This window comes from Carassius auratus, chromosome 34 (assembly GCF_003368295.1).
Source record: "Carassius auratus strain Wakin chromosome 34, ASM336829v1, whole genome shotgun sequence".
In the NCBI taxonomy this organism is placed as follows: Eukaryota; Metazoa; Chordata; class Actinopteri; order Cypriniformes; family Cyprinidae; genus Carassius; species Carassius auratus.
In genome coordinates this window covers 7,382,289-7,398,177 of record NC_039276.1, presented here as the reverse complement: position 1 = coordinate 7,398,177, position 15,889 = coordinate 7,382,289, and the positions used below count along the sequence as shown (strand labels likewise).

Below are 15,889 nucleotides of genomic sequence, written 5' to 3'. Positions count from 1 at the left end.
TTAATTGATCAAATAGTCGGCACTGCTCGTCATCTAATGGTGTCATGCTCTCGCCTGCCTGTAGAGGCCGCCATCGCCAGCAACTCTCGTTGGATCAAGGCGCCAGTTCACGAAGAAGAGAGATAAACATTTGACTGCGACGAGAACAGCTCCAAAGTATTTACAGTGTTTGTTCATTTGCGATTTGACTGTTTTTAACTTCTGTATAATATAATGCAGATGTATTAAATAAATACAAATGTTATTAGTATTCAGGTGGTTGGTCTTGAGAATTTGCGAAGTTAAAAGCGTTCAGTGTTTAGATCAGCATTTCATCTTTATAATTTCCTATTTGAGCTCTTGAAAACACAATTTGTACAATTTTAAATTGGTTCATAGGTTAACTGGAAAGTCCTATGTAACTGTTTTGTATCTTTGTTTTAGAGGATTCATTGGTCATGACCAGCTGATGATTGGCTCAGTATCACATCAGAAACATCTTAACAGTTCCTGTTCCAGCCATCATGAATCCTTCAAACATCTTTGGTGTACTACAAACTGCCTTTCAGGCACCAAACAATAGTAATCAGTCTGGAAACCCATTTCAGTCCTTTTCCCAGAAGAACACAGCACAGGTTGTTGGTTTTGGACAACCTTCTGCTTTTAGTCAGCCATCTTTTGGCCAGCCAACGCCACAGTCTTCTGTCTTCGGCCAGACGTCTTCTTTTGGCCAGACCGGTGGGCTATCACAAGGATTCGGGCAGCCATCATCATTCTCTTTTCTGGGAACAGCCCCGGCCTTTGGGCAGTCGAGTTTGGGTCAAGGCACACTAGGATTTGGACAACCACCGCCTTCATATTCTCAAGCTACTGAACAAAATCATATGTCTGCTTTCGGTCAGCCTTCTGCATTTGGCATTTCCTCCAGTGCCTCACAATCTCTGACAAGCTTCAGCAGCGCTGTTAACAACCAGCCCAGTTTTGGTCAGCTTTCTGCCCTCTCTGTTCCCACTGCTACATCCAGCTCCTCAACAGGGAGTAGGACTGATAATCCCACTGATGGGAACCAGTTTAGTTTCAATCCACCCAATGATGCCGTTTTCAAACCTATTTTCAGCATCAGCCCCGAACCTCTCAGCTCAAATTTGTCTTTAGCTTCTGAAACTGCTGGATCGTCTGCATCGGCCATGACTAGTACTATGGAGAATTCATCTAGTGGTTCACTGTTCTCATACGTAAAGCCGAACATTCAGGGCTTCAGCTTCTCACAGCCAGCTGCAGCTCCTTCTGTCTCGTTTTCTAATGCAAATGTTTCTCAAAAGGAGACTCTTGGTGGCGGCAGCAGCATTCAGTTCACCTTCTCTCAGCCAGCCAACCCTTCCAGCAGCAGTACGCCTGCTTCTCAGCCCACGACTCCATCCACCTTCAGCTTCACAGCACAGACCCTTCAGTCTCAATCAGATACCAAAATGCCAGCATTTGGTGGTACTAGCATTGGATCCTTTGGATTCGGGGTCCCAAAAACCGAAGCCCCACCAAGAATGGAGGATAGAGCACCTGATGGACAGAGCATTGGAGGAGAAACAGCTTTCGTTGGTTTTGGCATAAAACGTAAAGAGGAGTTGCTTGATCCAAATGCAACTAAAAGCATTAGTGAGACTGGTGCAGATGAACCAAGACAACCTGCCAAACGCCCGCTGCTGAGAACTCGTGGCCCGGCTGGAGGGCTTTTTCTCAGTGCATTGTCTGAGCTAATGAAATCCAAAGTCACTCCAGTGAAGAGAGATCATCATCTTCCAGATAGACCAGATCCACCTGGTCCAGCCAGTGATGTGGCAACTATACCTCCAAGATCGCAGGCTCCCACAGTACTGACAAAAGCTGAGGAAGTTTGTAAGTTACATGTCTTTTCCAGTGATATTTCTAAAGGCTTTTCATGTTATTTTCATGTTATTGACAAATATTCTGTACTATTTCTTTACTACTTTGAGAGTAAATTAAAGTAAGTGAATTAAGTAAATAACAGAAACTACAGGTGAATTTAGACATCACAACATTATAATACAGTATAAAAAAATGGATATTCATTTTAAGATTTGTGGATTAATATATTTAAAAGTGTTATTTAATTATTGTTGTTCTTAAAATCAAAAGGTATGAAGAAACATTCGTAATTAAATATTAAATAATGACTGAATCTGATAAATGTAAAAAAAATAAAATAAAAAAAAGCCTACAATATGGGTCTATAATATCCCTAATTTTTATCCTAAGCTATTTTGAAATGATTTTTCTTGCCAACATTGTTGTGATCACTTGTCTTTGTAGCACTCATGCCTGAACCACAGACACACACTCCAGGTAGACGTGCTTCTCGAAAGGAGAGCACAGACAGTTTGGCTGGTCTCTCTCCTACTGATGCCACTGTTATACAGTGCAAAGGCATCCCACCAAACCTCAACAAGAAGGACCTTGTCATACAGCATTTTGGGCACTTTGGGAAAGTGCTTAAGGTGTATTGCAGGCCTCAGAAGAATCTGGCCATTGTGCATTTCCAAGATCATGTGAGCATGTCTAGTCAGATGCATAGTACAAAATGCTCATTGCAAAAAAAGTAGTAAGATTTAATGAATGTGTTTGTGATTATTTAGACAAAGTCTCTCTTGTCTTCCAGGCATCTGCAACCAAAGCCAAAAAGAAAGGAAAGCTGTTCCAGAGGACTGAAATTCAGATATTTTGGCAAAGAAAAAAGCAAAGTGAGTAACAGCACTATTTAGAAGTTTGTTTGCTGTTTAATTAAATTAAGTAAAAATCTCAATCTATTAAATGTAATATTTAATGTGTACCATGACCGTGCAATTAATCTAATTTAAATCAAAATTTGGTTTGGCCTTGTGGGATTGTTAAACTGCAAAAGGCTGTTCTTAAGTGCAGTGTTAATGTCACCAATAGATTTACTGCTGCAAATTGAGTGTTTATTTTATCTGTATAATAAAAGATAGATGAAAAAGGTTTTGATATTTTAATTAAAGTAGTTTAATTATATTTTTGACAAAAATATGATTTAAAGAAATAACACTGCAAAATGCATTATCAATGAATTTACGAACTGTTTTTGAAGAATAAAATTGTAGAAGGAATTTATTCAAATATTCTAATTATATAATGTTTGGTATTGCTTCGAACTGAAATCTCCACTGTAACAAATCTGGTATGACTAAACTTGTTTTAAGTTTTCACATTTGCAATTTTTTTTGACTGCTAAAAGTTACAATACAAATCGAATTGAACTACACAAGGGCCACAGAAAATCAGGACATGATGATAGCTTTTCCTTTGCTTTAGAGTGATGAACATCTGAAAAAAATGTTGGAGATATGCTGTGTAATATGATTTTATACCCTGTTTTGGTCTTAATTTAGCAGAAGCACGAATGTTAACTAAATGTTAACTTTCATACTATTATGCTTATGAAGTTGTATATACAAGATGTTGAATTGGATATTCAAGAATCACTCTTTGAATCACAAAGAGAAACCAGTCTGTGAATATTTTAAATTTAAAACATATTTTAATAGAATGTCCAATTTTAAATGATGAACAATACACTATTATTTAGAAAATATAGTAGCAGACAGTTTTTGTATAATGATTGTTTCTTAAGAAAATGTAATGTTATTGTAAATGATGTATTGAAATTGTTGTTAATGTTGCTGATATGGTGTTAAATCATAAATAAACAAATACATACATACATAAATATGCTTATGGAGTGATTGTCACTTACAGGTCCAAGTGAAAAGGCTGCTAAACCTTCAGAAGTCAAAGATTTGACAGAGGACTCAGAATCTGGTGCTGCATTTTTGCAGTCCTCCCCTAGTCGTAAGCCTCTTCCTAGAGCAGTGCCCATCAGCAACACTAGCTCCCTTTCTAAAAGGTAATTTAAAACGTGCAATATCGAACAGTCCCTTTGCATGATTCTTATTTGGCCTAATTATTTATTTCTGCATGTGTTTTTTTTATGTTATAGCTCTCCGATCCAAAAATCATCTGTTGCTAAAATACTCCAGTTTGAGAGTGAGGCACCACTGGAGTCAGTCTCAGAGGAGCGGAGCGTAGAGCGACCTATTATTAACCTGCCCTTAGTACTACAGCCTCTGATTGGTCAGGTGGCTGAAACAGCAGAGGAGAGATACCGCCTCCTAGAGCAGAGAGACAAGATTTTACGGCAAGGTAAACCTTAATTGGCTCTGATACAATCTAGTACTGAACTTATAATAAATTAAATCCAGCATGTAGTATTATTAGTGTAGAATTATACAATTATATTGTATGTGATATAAAATTATTTATGCCGCTTGTTTCATTACATTTATATTTGAATAGAAATGACTGGGCAAAAAATGTATTGTTGTCTCTGAAGCTCGACCCAAAAGAACAGACCTGGATATGTCCAAAGTATTTGTGGGAACGTGCCCCGATATGTGCCCAGAGAAAGAGCGGTATATGAGAGAAACCCGCAACCAGCTGAGCGTCTTTGAAGTTATTCCAGATACAGAGAAGGTTTGTGTAATGATCTGGCCAATGTTTTGTGGAAGACTTAAAATGACAACTCACTTTGTCATTTATTGTAATTAACATTAATTAAAGTGATAAATATTAATGTTTGGAAGCCTTTAATGTTTTTATAGCACACTGTTACTTTCTTTGAATGCATTGGCTATTTTGAGTAAATTGACTAAGTGCTCCCCTTCTGCTCAGGTGGATCATTTTGCTACCATCAAAGAGTATAGCAGGTCTTCGGCGGATCAGGAAGAACCTCTCCCTCATGAGCTTAGACCACTTCCTGTGCTAAGCATGACTATGGACTACCTCGTAACTCAGATTATGGACCAGGGCGAGGGCAATTACCGTGACTGGTATGACTTTGTCTGGAACAGAACCAGAGGAGTTCGTAAGGTGGGCATTTAACTTGAATTGCTTTATCAAAGGCCTTATTTCTAAGGTGTCTAACTGTTGAAATATTTCAAACTGATTGATTTAAAATGTGTCAATGAGAATATTATGTTGCCATTGTCTTTTTTGTGATAATCATGTCTAAATCTCTCCTGCAGGACATTACCCAGCAGCATCTGTGTGATCCGGAAACAGTATCACTCATTGAGAAATGTACCCGTTTCCACATTCACTGCGCCCATCACCTCTGCCAGGAACCCATGATGTCTTTTGACACAAAGATCAACAATGAGAATATGACAAAATGCCTGCAGAGTCTAAAGGAGATGTATCAAGACTTAGCCACTAAGGAGGTGTACTGCCCCAATGAAGCAGAATTCCGCCAATACAATGTGTTGCTTAAGCTCAATGACGGAGATATTCTTCGGTAAAACCTTGCTATTTTTCTCTTTTTTTGCAGTAAAGATAACCAGAACACTATTTTGAACCTTGAATCAGGTCTTTTAGGCAGTCCGTTAAGAACAGCATAAATAAAACATTGCAATAGTCAAGACTTGTAACTCAAACAGTAGATTTTGTCATTAAAAAGTTTATGGATTCAGTTCATGAACTTATAAGATGTAAATAGGTAATACACATCTTTGCAGTGATGGAATAAAGGATACAAATGGATTTGTTTTGTGTCAATGCAGTGAGGTGCAGCAGTTCCGTAAAGAGGTACGGGAATCTCGGGAGGTGAATTTTGCCGTGCAGGCCTTTGCAGCACTCAATAGCAATAACTTTGTCCGGTTCTTTAAACTTGTGAGTGCAGCTTCCTATTTGAGCAGCTGCATACTTCACAGATACTTCAATCAGGTAAATTAATCTTACCCAGAAGGTAGTTGTATAGCCAGCATTCATGAAGTACTTTGGCATTCGCTACACCTTTTTCTTTAATTACTAAATGTTTATTTTTTGTCTTTAATTGGTTAGGTGAGAAGCAAGGCACTGAAAATCCTCAATGTGGCCTTTACTGTAGGATCCCAAAGATCCACCATTTTTCCAATCGAAGACTTTGTTAGAACACTATTGTTCCGCAATGCCAGTGAAGCCACAGACTTCATTCAACAGTATGGCCTTACTATCAGTGATGGGTATGTCCTACTTATTTCTTTTCATGATTTTAGCAAAAACATTTTTTAAACAAAATCTTTTCTCAGTGCAATAGTGTCCAAAATTATTTTGTAAATGCAGAATTTTTGAAAACTAATGCTTTATTTTGTCTCTCATCCAGCATGGTGGAACTTAGTCGCACATCCTTTCAGCAGCCTGATTTCTCCATACCGCAGAGGAAGTCTGTGGAGATTGAAAGGAAGAGAACTGTTCTAATTGGTGAGGTGGTGAATGGTGGTCCACTGCCCAACCTGCGCCAGCACAATCCCGTTTGCAGCTTTGACTCCAACAACAAGTACACAGGAGACGGTCTGTCTTCTGAGCCTCCACAAGCTGCCCTAAAGGGTGTGGATGCATTTTGATTATTAGTTCATTAGTGACAATTAGAGTACTTGTACTTACTGTAAATATTTTTATCCTTGTCTTTGGCAGCTCATCCACAGAGGCAGGAGTTGAATCCCCTGATGGAGCCAGACTCCAGGCCTCAGGTGACAACAAGGCTTCTGGCTGAACCACGGCTGTTTGTGGACTACCCTGGCATGACAGAGCCTGTAAAACCTGATGACACGGAGGAAACCGGAGAGAAGAACCAAACAGATTCCACTCCTCCTGTGGTGCCACAGCTGGTTTTCCAACCCATATTAGCCCCACAACCAGTCCGACCTCCATCTCCTCCACCCAAACCAGAACCATCCTACACAGATCAGGTGAGACACTTTTCAGCGCTAACTGCAAAGTCCTACACTATGGTGCATACATAAGCTCACTAATGACACTTTGATTTCTGGCAGGATATAATGGCAGAGGTGGATGCAGTGCTTAATGAGGTAGTTGAAGCTGAGGTCTCTTATATAACCCGTGCAGCTGCTGAATATGTATCTGCAGCCCTCAGGTAGAAACTTTTTATTTTCTGATCCACAGATTTTATTTGTCAACCAGAAGATTTCAATTCCATTCAGCCTTAACAAATTTTCATCATAGTGTTAGTGTCTTAATGTATATGACCGTCTGTGTCCTGAAGTGTGAGTGACAGTGAGTTGGAAATGGTTATGAATGAAGTCTTAAATCAGCTGCTGAGAGAACTGTCCACGTCAGTGATCATCGCTGAGAAGGAGAGAATCACAGAGGAGAAACTCAAGCAGGAAGAAGCCAGGTGTGTCCCCATTCATTTTTTTAATACATTGGTTTTGTTTTATTGGTAACTCCATTTTTCTCTGAATACTGAAGCCTGATTTGTTAACGTTTGTGCAGCTGCACAAACCAATGGCATTTCAGCCTGGGAAATTGGGCGGGGCTCACAGAACCTTTCTACTTCAGTGTGAAGATCATCACCTCGCTGGATGGACTCTGATGCTATTTACTATAAAAGAGCCCCAGAAGAGGAAAGTCGCTCTTTCTCACAGGAATTCTCCTCTGCTTCATTCTTGTGGCAAATTTCTGCTAAGCTTGTTGCAAAATGTTGCACCACAAGTGTTGCACATGCAGGGAACACCTGCACACTTCGGATGCGCACAGTGAGTGTGTTACTTGCCTGGGCCGTGCTCACGCTGAGGCAGCGCTCATGGAGATGGAATGCTCTCATTGCGAGACCATGAGTCTCGCCATGCTACATTCAAAGATAGGGGTGAAAGAAAATATCGATAAACATGGGTATTGCGTGTTTTGATTGCCGATACTGTATCGATTCTCAAAAACAGAATATCGATATTTAAAAAAATAAAATCAAGATTCATGGCAGTGGTTTCATTTTGAGTTTATATCCCAATCGCTAGATGGCAGTCTTCACACCTGACCAAATCCTGAGTGAAAGGATATACTAGCATTAAGGCACGCACTTTAAGGCACTTTAATATAGTTTGGCAGGTCTATGGCCAGCCTGGTGGTGCTCGAGCATCACAACTGGTTAAACCTTATGCAGGTCGAGGATGCGGATCGGGCTGCTTCACTCAACTCCCCAGTCTCCCCCACCAGGCTGTTTGGACCAACTGTGAACAAATTTGCAGAACACTTCACTGCAGCACAGAAGTCATCACAAGTCTTGCACCAATTCCTGACCAAATACTCCAGCTCGGTGGCTGTTTCGACTCGTCAGTCTGTGAAGCCTGCTCTATCACCCACTCAGCCTCAATACAAGCCAGGGCCCGAGCTCCGACAGCACCCTCAGACTATCAAGCATTTCCCCTTCCTCAAGTGCAACTGCCCCCGTCCGAAGGTGACATTGGACCCTGAGCCACAGAAGCCATCCTGATCCATCAGGAGAGAAGAGGAGAAGAGGAGGTTAAGTCACGAGGCTGGACTTCCCTCAAAGGAATCTTGCACTTGCCTTCCAACCCCCTGTTCAGTTCTGGGTGTTGGAGGCTTTATTTACATTTTCAGTGCTGGCCCTGCCCAATCACCTATAAGCTATGTGCCAAAAGTGGTTTCTACTCCATTCAGAGAACAGTTCATTGCCCTTTTAGCTCTCCCTGCCTCAGAGAATGACTGGGGTGCTAACTTGCTTTGCCTGGTCCATCTTTCTGGACATATGTAGAGCTCTCTATTCAATTTTGGCAATCAGAGCAGCTCTAAGTATGCTTTGGAGGCCAGTCTAAAGGGCTGCCAGTCATGAAGCAGAGATTGTTATCCCGCTGGATAGTTGATGCTGTAGCCTTGGCTTAAACCTCAGTTGGCTGGAAGTGACCTATTGGACTGAGGGCCCGCTCCACTAGGGGCATGGCCGCCTCCTGGGTTTGGTCCTGCAGAGTCTCCATTGGAGATAATTGAGCTTTTTGTTCTGCGCTTATAGCATGGTGCTATTGGACATCATTCCCCAATCGTGATTCAAGCAATCTGAGAGAACGTTTTGAAAGGGAACACTCTGGTTCCTAAACCTAACCATGGTTCCCTGAAATAACATGAGCAAGCATTGCGTGCACTGCCGTGTAACACAGTTGCACACGAGTCAATGCTTCCACTTCTCATTTGTAAGTTTATATATATATATATTTAGGCAATGCCGTTTGTTTGGACAGCTACATAAACATTAACAAATAATTTATTCAGGTGAGTTTTCCCCAACATGATTCTAACAATGTTCATTCCGTCATCTCAGGGAATTGAGTTTACGTTTAGTAACTGGAGCGTTTTTAACTCTTTTTCTGTTTTATTGTGTTTGGTGTCAGGCGGAAGGAAGCCTTTCTTGAGGAGTTCAGCGATGATCTGTGTGCTATAATCAGTGACGAAGTGCTAACAGAGAGGATAAGAGTTACTGCAGAGGCTGAAATAAGGTACCACATTCTACATAAATATCTCTCTGAGGTTTTCTTTGCTATTGTCTGTCAACTTTGGCTTCCTAATTAAGATTAAGATTTAAGTTTATTATATTATATAAGTATTTATTGTAATATAATATTGTTTATTTATATTTTTGAGTGAAATAAGACTTTTGATTCATATTTGTGATATTCATTAATGAACGTGTGCATAATTGGTGATGATATTCTTCCCTTCCAGGCTTGCTTTAGAAGAAATGGCGGCTTGTATTGCCCGCTGCTCAGCCGAGGAATGCAACAGCATAGTAGAGGAGACACTGGCTGAGGAGCTGGCTGCAATGGCACAAGAGATCCTGGACAATGAGTTGAGGCGTGTCTGCAAGTTCATCAAGAGGTTTAAGAGCTTGTTATTTCTCTTTATGTGTACAAAAGAATCCCTGGAGCAAATAGGTCTCCTACAGAAACCTTTAAAGAACAGACGTATGCATATACTTTAGGTGGCGTGACGTGGTAGGTGTGCGTCGTCAGCTAAAGAGACAGATGCGTGGTTTCCCTGCAGCCCCTGGCTGTGTAGATCCACGGTTCAAACTGAAGGCTCTCGTACCCAGTGCCCCTTCCGACCCCTCTCTGGACCTCCTGGCCCAGGGGATGGTCAACCTGGGTAACTTCGGCAACATGGCGGTTTCCTGCACAAGGTCTGTTATTGGAGATTTCAATTTGTTTTTTGTGGTGCTTAGATATTTTTTTCTTTGTCATCATTCTTAATGATTGCCCCTGGCAATCAACTTTAATATTATAGATTGCTGAAAATGAGACAGGAAGCAGTTCATCAAATGAAAGTGTCCTACTACTACAATCTCTTACTGAGGTCAGTACAGTGGGACCACAGTGTGTCATAGATGTGCAGATAATTTTTATCACCATGAATGTATGGTTAATTATCCTTCTTTGGCAGTGAGCGTGTGTGGATGCCTCTTGATCTGCCCACTCTTGTGGCAGAAAGCACCCCTAAAGCACCAGACAGAATCTTCTGGAAAGCCACTATTCTGTTGCCAAGCAGCTGTGATAGTGACATAACTTATGCAAGCAGGTAAGGAACGAAATTGTAGGAAAATGTCTTAAAACATGTAAAATCCTCATTTGTTTTTTTGTTTACATGCAGGATTCTGACACACTGGCTTGAGGTTAAGTTGGGTGGAGGAAACCAATCCGAAGAGAATGAGAAGGAACTCAAAGGGCAACTGAAAACGCTGTGCATCAGTCACAGTCTGACAAATATAAGGGGAAAAACTCATGAAGTACAAATTTCTATAAAGGCAAGCCTAAGAAGGAATAGTTTCCCCCCCAAAAAAATCTAATTCTGCCATTATATGCCCAGTTTAAGTGAGGTATTGAGGAGAAAGTAGTCCGCAGGTGGAAAATTCCAACTCATGAAATGAAACTCTCTAGTATCCAGTTATCCAAATCTCTCTGCATTGACTTGATTAACTCCTGTGTTTGTGTGCAGGCATGTCATGGCCCTCTGAGTGCTGAAAGCCAAAGTCTGCTGGTGGAAGAGAAGGAGCTCCATGGTACCAATGCTCTGCTGATGCTACTTCCCTCTCTCAGTACTGGACAGGGTGAAGAGGATGAGGATGTGTCCGTGCTCTCTGCCCTCATTCAGCTGAGGCAGGTGCAGCAGGCCAGCTGCTGGCACTCTCCTGTACCACTGGTTGTGGTGGTTACTGGCAACCAAGAGGGTGGTACTAATGGTCACGGTTTGGAAGAAGGCAAGTTTTGAAGTAAATATGTAGTATATATAATAGACAAGACTGTTAAAGACTGAAGTATGATTATTTTTTTATTCTCTCTCTTATAGCACTCATGTTGAATATGTTTGTCAAAGATGGTCTCATCTCTGAATACATCTTCGTCCATATACCAGCAACCCTCAATGACCTGCAAGGCTCAGAGCAGGTTGGTCTGCAAAGGAATATTGAGAATACACAGTTGTTCTTATTTAATATGGTTAAAAATATTTGTGTTAAGGATGCGTGATATACGTTGTTGTATCAGTATCCACTCTTATATGTCACCTTTTTAATGCTATAGTTATTGCCTTAAAGCGAAGCAAAATAATCATTGTGGCCCCACATTTCAAGTTGGCTTACAGAGTCTTTTTTTTTTTTTTTTTTTTTAATATCTAAAATTAAAAGTAGGTTCCACTGTTGTAAATAATGTTTGGTGTCTTTTAAATCTTGGATAGGTGCTTTTAACCCCATGACAAAATGCAGATTGATATCTTGACTTCACCAATATATTTATTAAAAATGTAACGTTTATTATGTATTTACACATTCTCTTTATATTTGATATGATTCAGATGAGTCAGATCATCAGGTGGCTTGCCGCTCACTCTCCCGCAGGCCCAGTCCTATCCTCTCAGACCCTGCTGCAGGTTGTTGAGTTAGGCCTGTGCCGTGAGTTCTACTCCAGACTACAACGAGACAAGCAAGACCGGAAACATGCGGGTCTTCAGTCACAGCACCCGGAGCCTATCGTGCAGCTCTGTAACAGTGTGCTGAGTTTCCTAGCAGGTGTGGTTTCGTCAGAGCATCTCTCCAGTCTCTGCTGGCCGCCTCCTGAATTTTCTCTCCCCGAGAACAGTGAGCTGATTCCTCATCATTCCTGGAACTCTCCAGAACACCTGGAGTGGCTGAAGAGAACCATCCTCAGCCAGCAACTTCCTGAGTGGGATCCGCCTCCCATTAGTGGTAGCTTTTATTTTAAGTACTAATTTGATGTAATCATTTTTGTTTAGCAGAATTTTCATAGTTCAGGTATTTGATGCAGAGTTACACCTTAATGTTTAGTACTTTTATTGAGATTAAAACTAATCACTTTTCTTATTTCTCAGCCTCCTGGCCACATTTGTGTGCCTATATATTCCAGTATGTATCCCAAATCCCTACCTCACCCTTAAGCCAACCAATTCTAATGTCTCGTCTGGAGAACTTGCTAAGAAGAGTGAACTACCAATACTTTCATGTGAGCGGTGCCGATGAGGATGACTATGAGAAGATTGGACCTTCTTTTTATGAAATTCCCTGGGATGAGATCATATGCCTGTGTGTAGAGCATCGTATGAAGGACTGGATCATGGAGCCTCTTGTGGCAAAAGGTGAAAATAACAGATTGGTAACAGAATGCCAGATATGAGCATGTTTCATTGTTTAAAAATGGATGTTTTGACTCTTGTAATCACAGATGCCCTCACGGATGATGGTGAAATTCTTGTATACTTTAACAAAGACAGCCTGAAGACTTTCCAGCCCCCTGACCGTTGGATAGAGGCTGTGAAGCTGACATATCAGGAAATACAGCATGCCTCAGAAGTGTAACTCTTACTATTTTACATGTGCATGATTTACAGTATTATCTTATATAACATAACAGTCTTGCAATAAAAGATTCAAACAAAATTGCAACATTTTCTGATAGATCAAAAGTCAGGCCCTACACTGCGGCCAGACGTTTCCCCAAGCAGAGGCTGTTCCAGAGTCACGTAAACACGGAAGAATGTCCTTCTGTGTTTGATACTGCACAAATTCCAATATTGCAGCGCTTTGAATGGATTCTCTCTACCGTTCACGATATGAACGCTGCGGGCCAGAGGTTAGCATTAATAATTTTAACATTAAAGTTAACACTTTTTATTTTTTTTGCTTTGATGTAAGCAGTAAACATTTCTTAACATATCAGTAGGATTGGAGAGCAGATACATCAGACCTCTGTGCCCGTGACCATGACCCCCTCCCGAAAGCATCCTGCTGCTGGCGCGCTCCATATACAGGTTGAGTTCTACCACAGACAACTTCACAACTGGATTAATATACTTGCATTACTATAATTGCGTGAAGTCTCTATTTTTGTGTTTTTAAAGGAAACTGAAACGGCTGACCTGGTATTGAAAAGATCTTCTAGCAAAATAAACCGACTATTTGATACAGACAGCGCACAGACTCTCATACTGGAGCGACTTCAGCGTACTCTCTCAACTGTTCAGGAGATGAATGCTGAGGGCCAGAGGTTAGGTTTACATTTTTTTTTTTAATGAGTTTTACACAAAGATTTTCGATCAGTATTTGTACCTTTTTCCGCTCCAAACAGTATTCTCATTTGACATCTTTTAAATTGTAATGATACATTATGGGATTTTGTAATATTTATTAATTTAGTTTATGTGCATATCTAGAATCGGAGAGCAGATTCAGAGTCGGATTGAAGTGGATCATTTGTCCTCCACCTCTTTTCCTCTCTTCCTGCCCTCCACCCTACTCTGTGCACCTCCCCTAGTTAGGACCCCCTCTTCCAAGCACCCTGCTGCTACCGTTCACATACAAGTACAGTATTCTAGCATAACTATAATGAATAACTAGAACTAATATATATTTAAAAAGCAGGTTTTATTATAAATGCTTTAAACCTGCTTTTGTTTGTTAATTTGAAGGAAGTGGAACAGACTGCAGCGGCTTTTGAAAAACACAGACCAGGATCTTTGTTGCAACGTTTGCAGGACTTGAAAAGAGAGTTGTGGAGTCAGAAAGAGGAGGAACGTGTGTGTGACCTCAAGCTGAAGTGTCTTTTAGACATTATAGAGAACTGAAGATGCTTCAGTATAACAACAGCTGCTGAATACCACTTCCAGTCTCCCAGTTTGAAAGAAAATGTCCATTATCTGCTGCTTATTTGTCTCAACAGTTTTATTTTTGCTCATTTTAATTTTATTTTGAATCGATATATTTGCTTAGGTCGTGTGCCTCATCCATTTAAGGTTAAATAAATCTTTGTTTGAATCTCCTTGTACTTAAATTTAGAAGTGGTTAATTTGTTTTCATACTTTCCAGATTTCTGAATAATAAGAGTTGAATGTATTTTGTTCAAAACAATAATTCTGTTGTATTTAATTGTATATTTTTGGACAACAATAAAGAGAGATTTTATTCACTACTGGGCATGAGGTAATTCATTATTCATGACGCTCCAAATTTAGTTTGTTTAAAATGGCAATTTATGTCCATTTTGCGACGAGAGGCCTGGACTTACTTAACATTATGCTAATAATGTTAATAATCCTGAAAATGAAGTAAAATGAATCATGTTTTGTCATTTAAAGGGATAATCCATCTAAAAATGAGGATAGATTAATAAATGATGACAGTTTTCATTTTTGTTTTTATCACGTTTAACTTTAATGAGATAATAATAGAATTATTCCTTTATGACCTGATAAACAACAAATATATTAATTTTTATATATTATAATAATTGGGAACAGCTTTGAACACGACCTTGAGAACTCTGGGACTTGGGCCTGATGATCCTGATATGGTTCATGCAAGGAATATGTTACGCAGCAAAGGTCTGGGATTGCTGGTAAACAAACGGTCACATATATGGGACATTCTACCAGAAACGTACATTTCCACTTGTAAAACTCTTAGGTGAAAAAAATATCTAATTCTCAAATCTGAATGTTGAGCCATATGGAGGCAGTGGCGGCTCCAGACAATTTTGATTGGGGGGGCAATGGGGGGGTCCTGGTCTTTTCAAGGGGGGTCTCATGAAAACCAACAAAAAATACAGTGGACATGGCTAATAACTGCATATTTCTGCTACTAAACAACAAAAACACCTTTGCAATGTAAACAAATGACAGGCTACATTTGTTATTCATATCCTTCACACTGCACTTTCATGTCAGGTATATTATGCATTTTTCATTGATATTTTTACATTTATTTCCAGATAGATATTATTGAGTTTACAGGCTAAAGTGGTCTTGCTGTTGTAAACACTGTTGCTATTGTAGAAAAAATATTTGCATCACATTTAAAATCTGAATTGTTTTTATTTTTATAATGATAATTCAGAGAATGAGAAAAATCTGAATAAGCCTTACCAGTGTTGTGATAATTATTTTTACGTGTTAAAAATAAATAAGTACTGTAATATAATAAAAGTTTATTCAAATAACATAAAAAAGACCAGACCCTTCGATGCCTGTGAAACTTTTCTCCGTCAAACAGCACGCTAGTGTTACTTCTACACTACAGGCTACACACAGCAATATAAACAACGTATCTGCATGTTCTCACATCACATAGTTCTTGTAAAATAATAATAAGTAAATAAACACCAAAATCACTTCGCTGAGAATGAAACACCACTTACCAGCTGCCACGATGTTGAAAATATCCTCTAGCAATTAAAAAATGCGCGTGCAGCATGAGGAATCTTCCCGGTTGGATGAGGTCGTAGTCAGGTGAACGGTCATCATGTTGGTCATTTTATTTAAGGCCAAATTATTATTAATAAATTGTACTAATATTATGATTGGGCGTGGGCAGGCATTCACAAAAGTTTATGTTATTACAAAAAAAAATTGAGGAAATTTTGCTTTGACACAAGGGCACTTAAGGGACAAAGGAGCAGGTGCTCAAGTGAACCGGTTCTTTCGGACAATTCGATCAAATAAACCAGCTGAAAAAAAAAATGGTTCACCGGTTCTT

General features: G+C 39.8%; 1 protein-coding gene across 5 annotated transcripts; it reads left to right on the top strand.

The window, feature by feature from the left end:
- The first annotated feature begins 11 nt into the window (after positions 1-11).
- LOC113053044 (germinal-center associated nuclear protein-like) lies at positions 12-14,327 on the top strand. 5 transcript variants are annotated; one of them, XM_026217660.1, is made up of 31 exons: positions 12-156; positions 424-1,872; positions 2,308-2,543; positions 2,654-2,735; positions 3,769-3,916; positions 4,010-4,212; positions 4,403-4,542; positions 4,741-4,938; positions 5,094-5,362; positions 5,628-5,790; positions 5,908-6,068; positions 6,209-6,432; positions 6,520-6,794; positions 6,879-6,979; positions 7,109-7,240; positions 9,249-9,353; positions 9,580-9,732; positions 9,836-10,033; positions 10,138-10,206; positions 10,294-10,428; positions 10,501-10,654; positions 10,846-11,107; positions 11,197-11,294; positions 11,701-12,091; positions 12,235-12,498; positions 12,585-12,714; positions 12,819-12,992; positions 13,080-13,170; positions 13,261-13,406; positions 13,573-13,720; positions 13,828-14,327. In XM_026217660.1, the coding sequence occupies exons 2-31, from the start codon at positions 504-506 to the stop codon at positions 13,981-13,983; spliced, it is 6,375 nt and encodes a 2,124-aa protein (XP_026073445.1). In that variant the 5' UTR covers positions 12-156; positions 424-503; the 3' UTR covers positions 13,984-14,327. The 5 variants fall into 5 exon arrangements, 2 of the variants coding, with proteins under 2 accessions (XP_026073445.1, XP_026073446.1); XM_026217661.1 differs by having other exon boundaries at positions 13,083-13,170; positions 13,828-13,983; XR_003277150.1 differs by lacking the exons at positions 13,080-13,170; positions 13,261-13,406; positions 13,573-13,720; positions 13,828-14,327 and having other exon boundaries at positions 12,628-12,714; positions 12,819-12,860.
- Positions 14,328-15,889: the final 1,562 nt, after the last annotated feature.

Bases quoted from the DNA above. Each gene is read 5' to 3' on its own strand.
- LOC113053044 (XM_026217660.1), top strand. From the start codon at position 504: ATGAATCCTTCAAACATCTTTGGTGTACTACAAACTGCCTTTCAGGCA. The intron at 6,795-6,878 runs GTGAGACACTTT...GATTTCTGGCAG, and splicing joins AACCATCCTACACAGATCAG to GATATAATGGCAGAGGTGGA. The intron at 12,993-13,079 runs GTTAGCATTAAT...TTAACATATCAG, and splicing joins ATGAACGCTGCGGGCCAGAG to TAGGATTGGAGAGCAGATAC.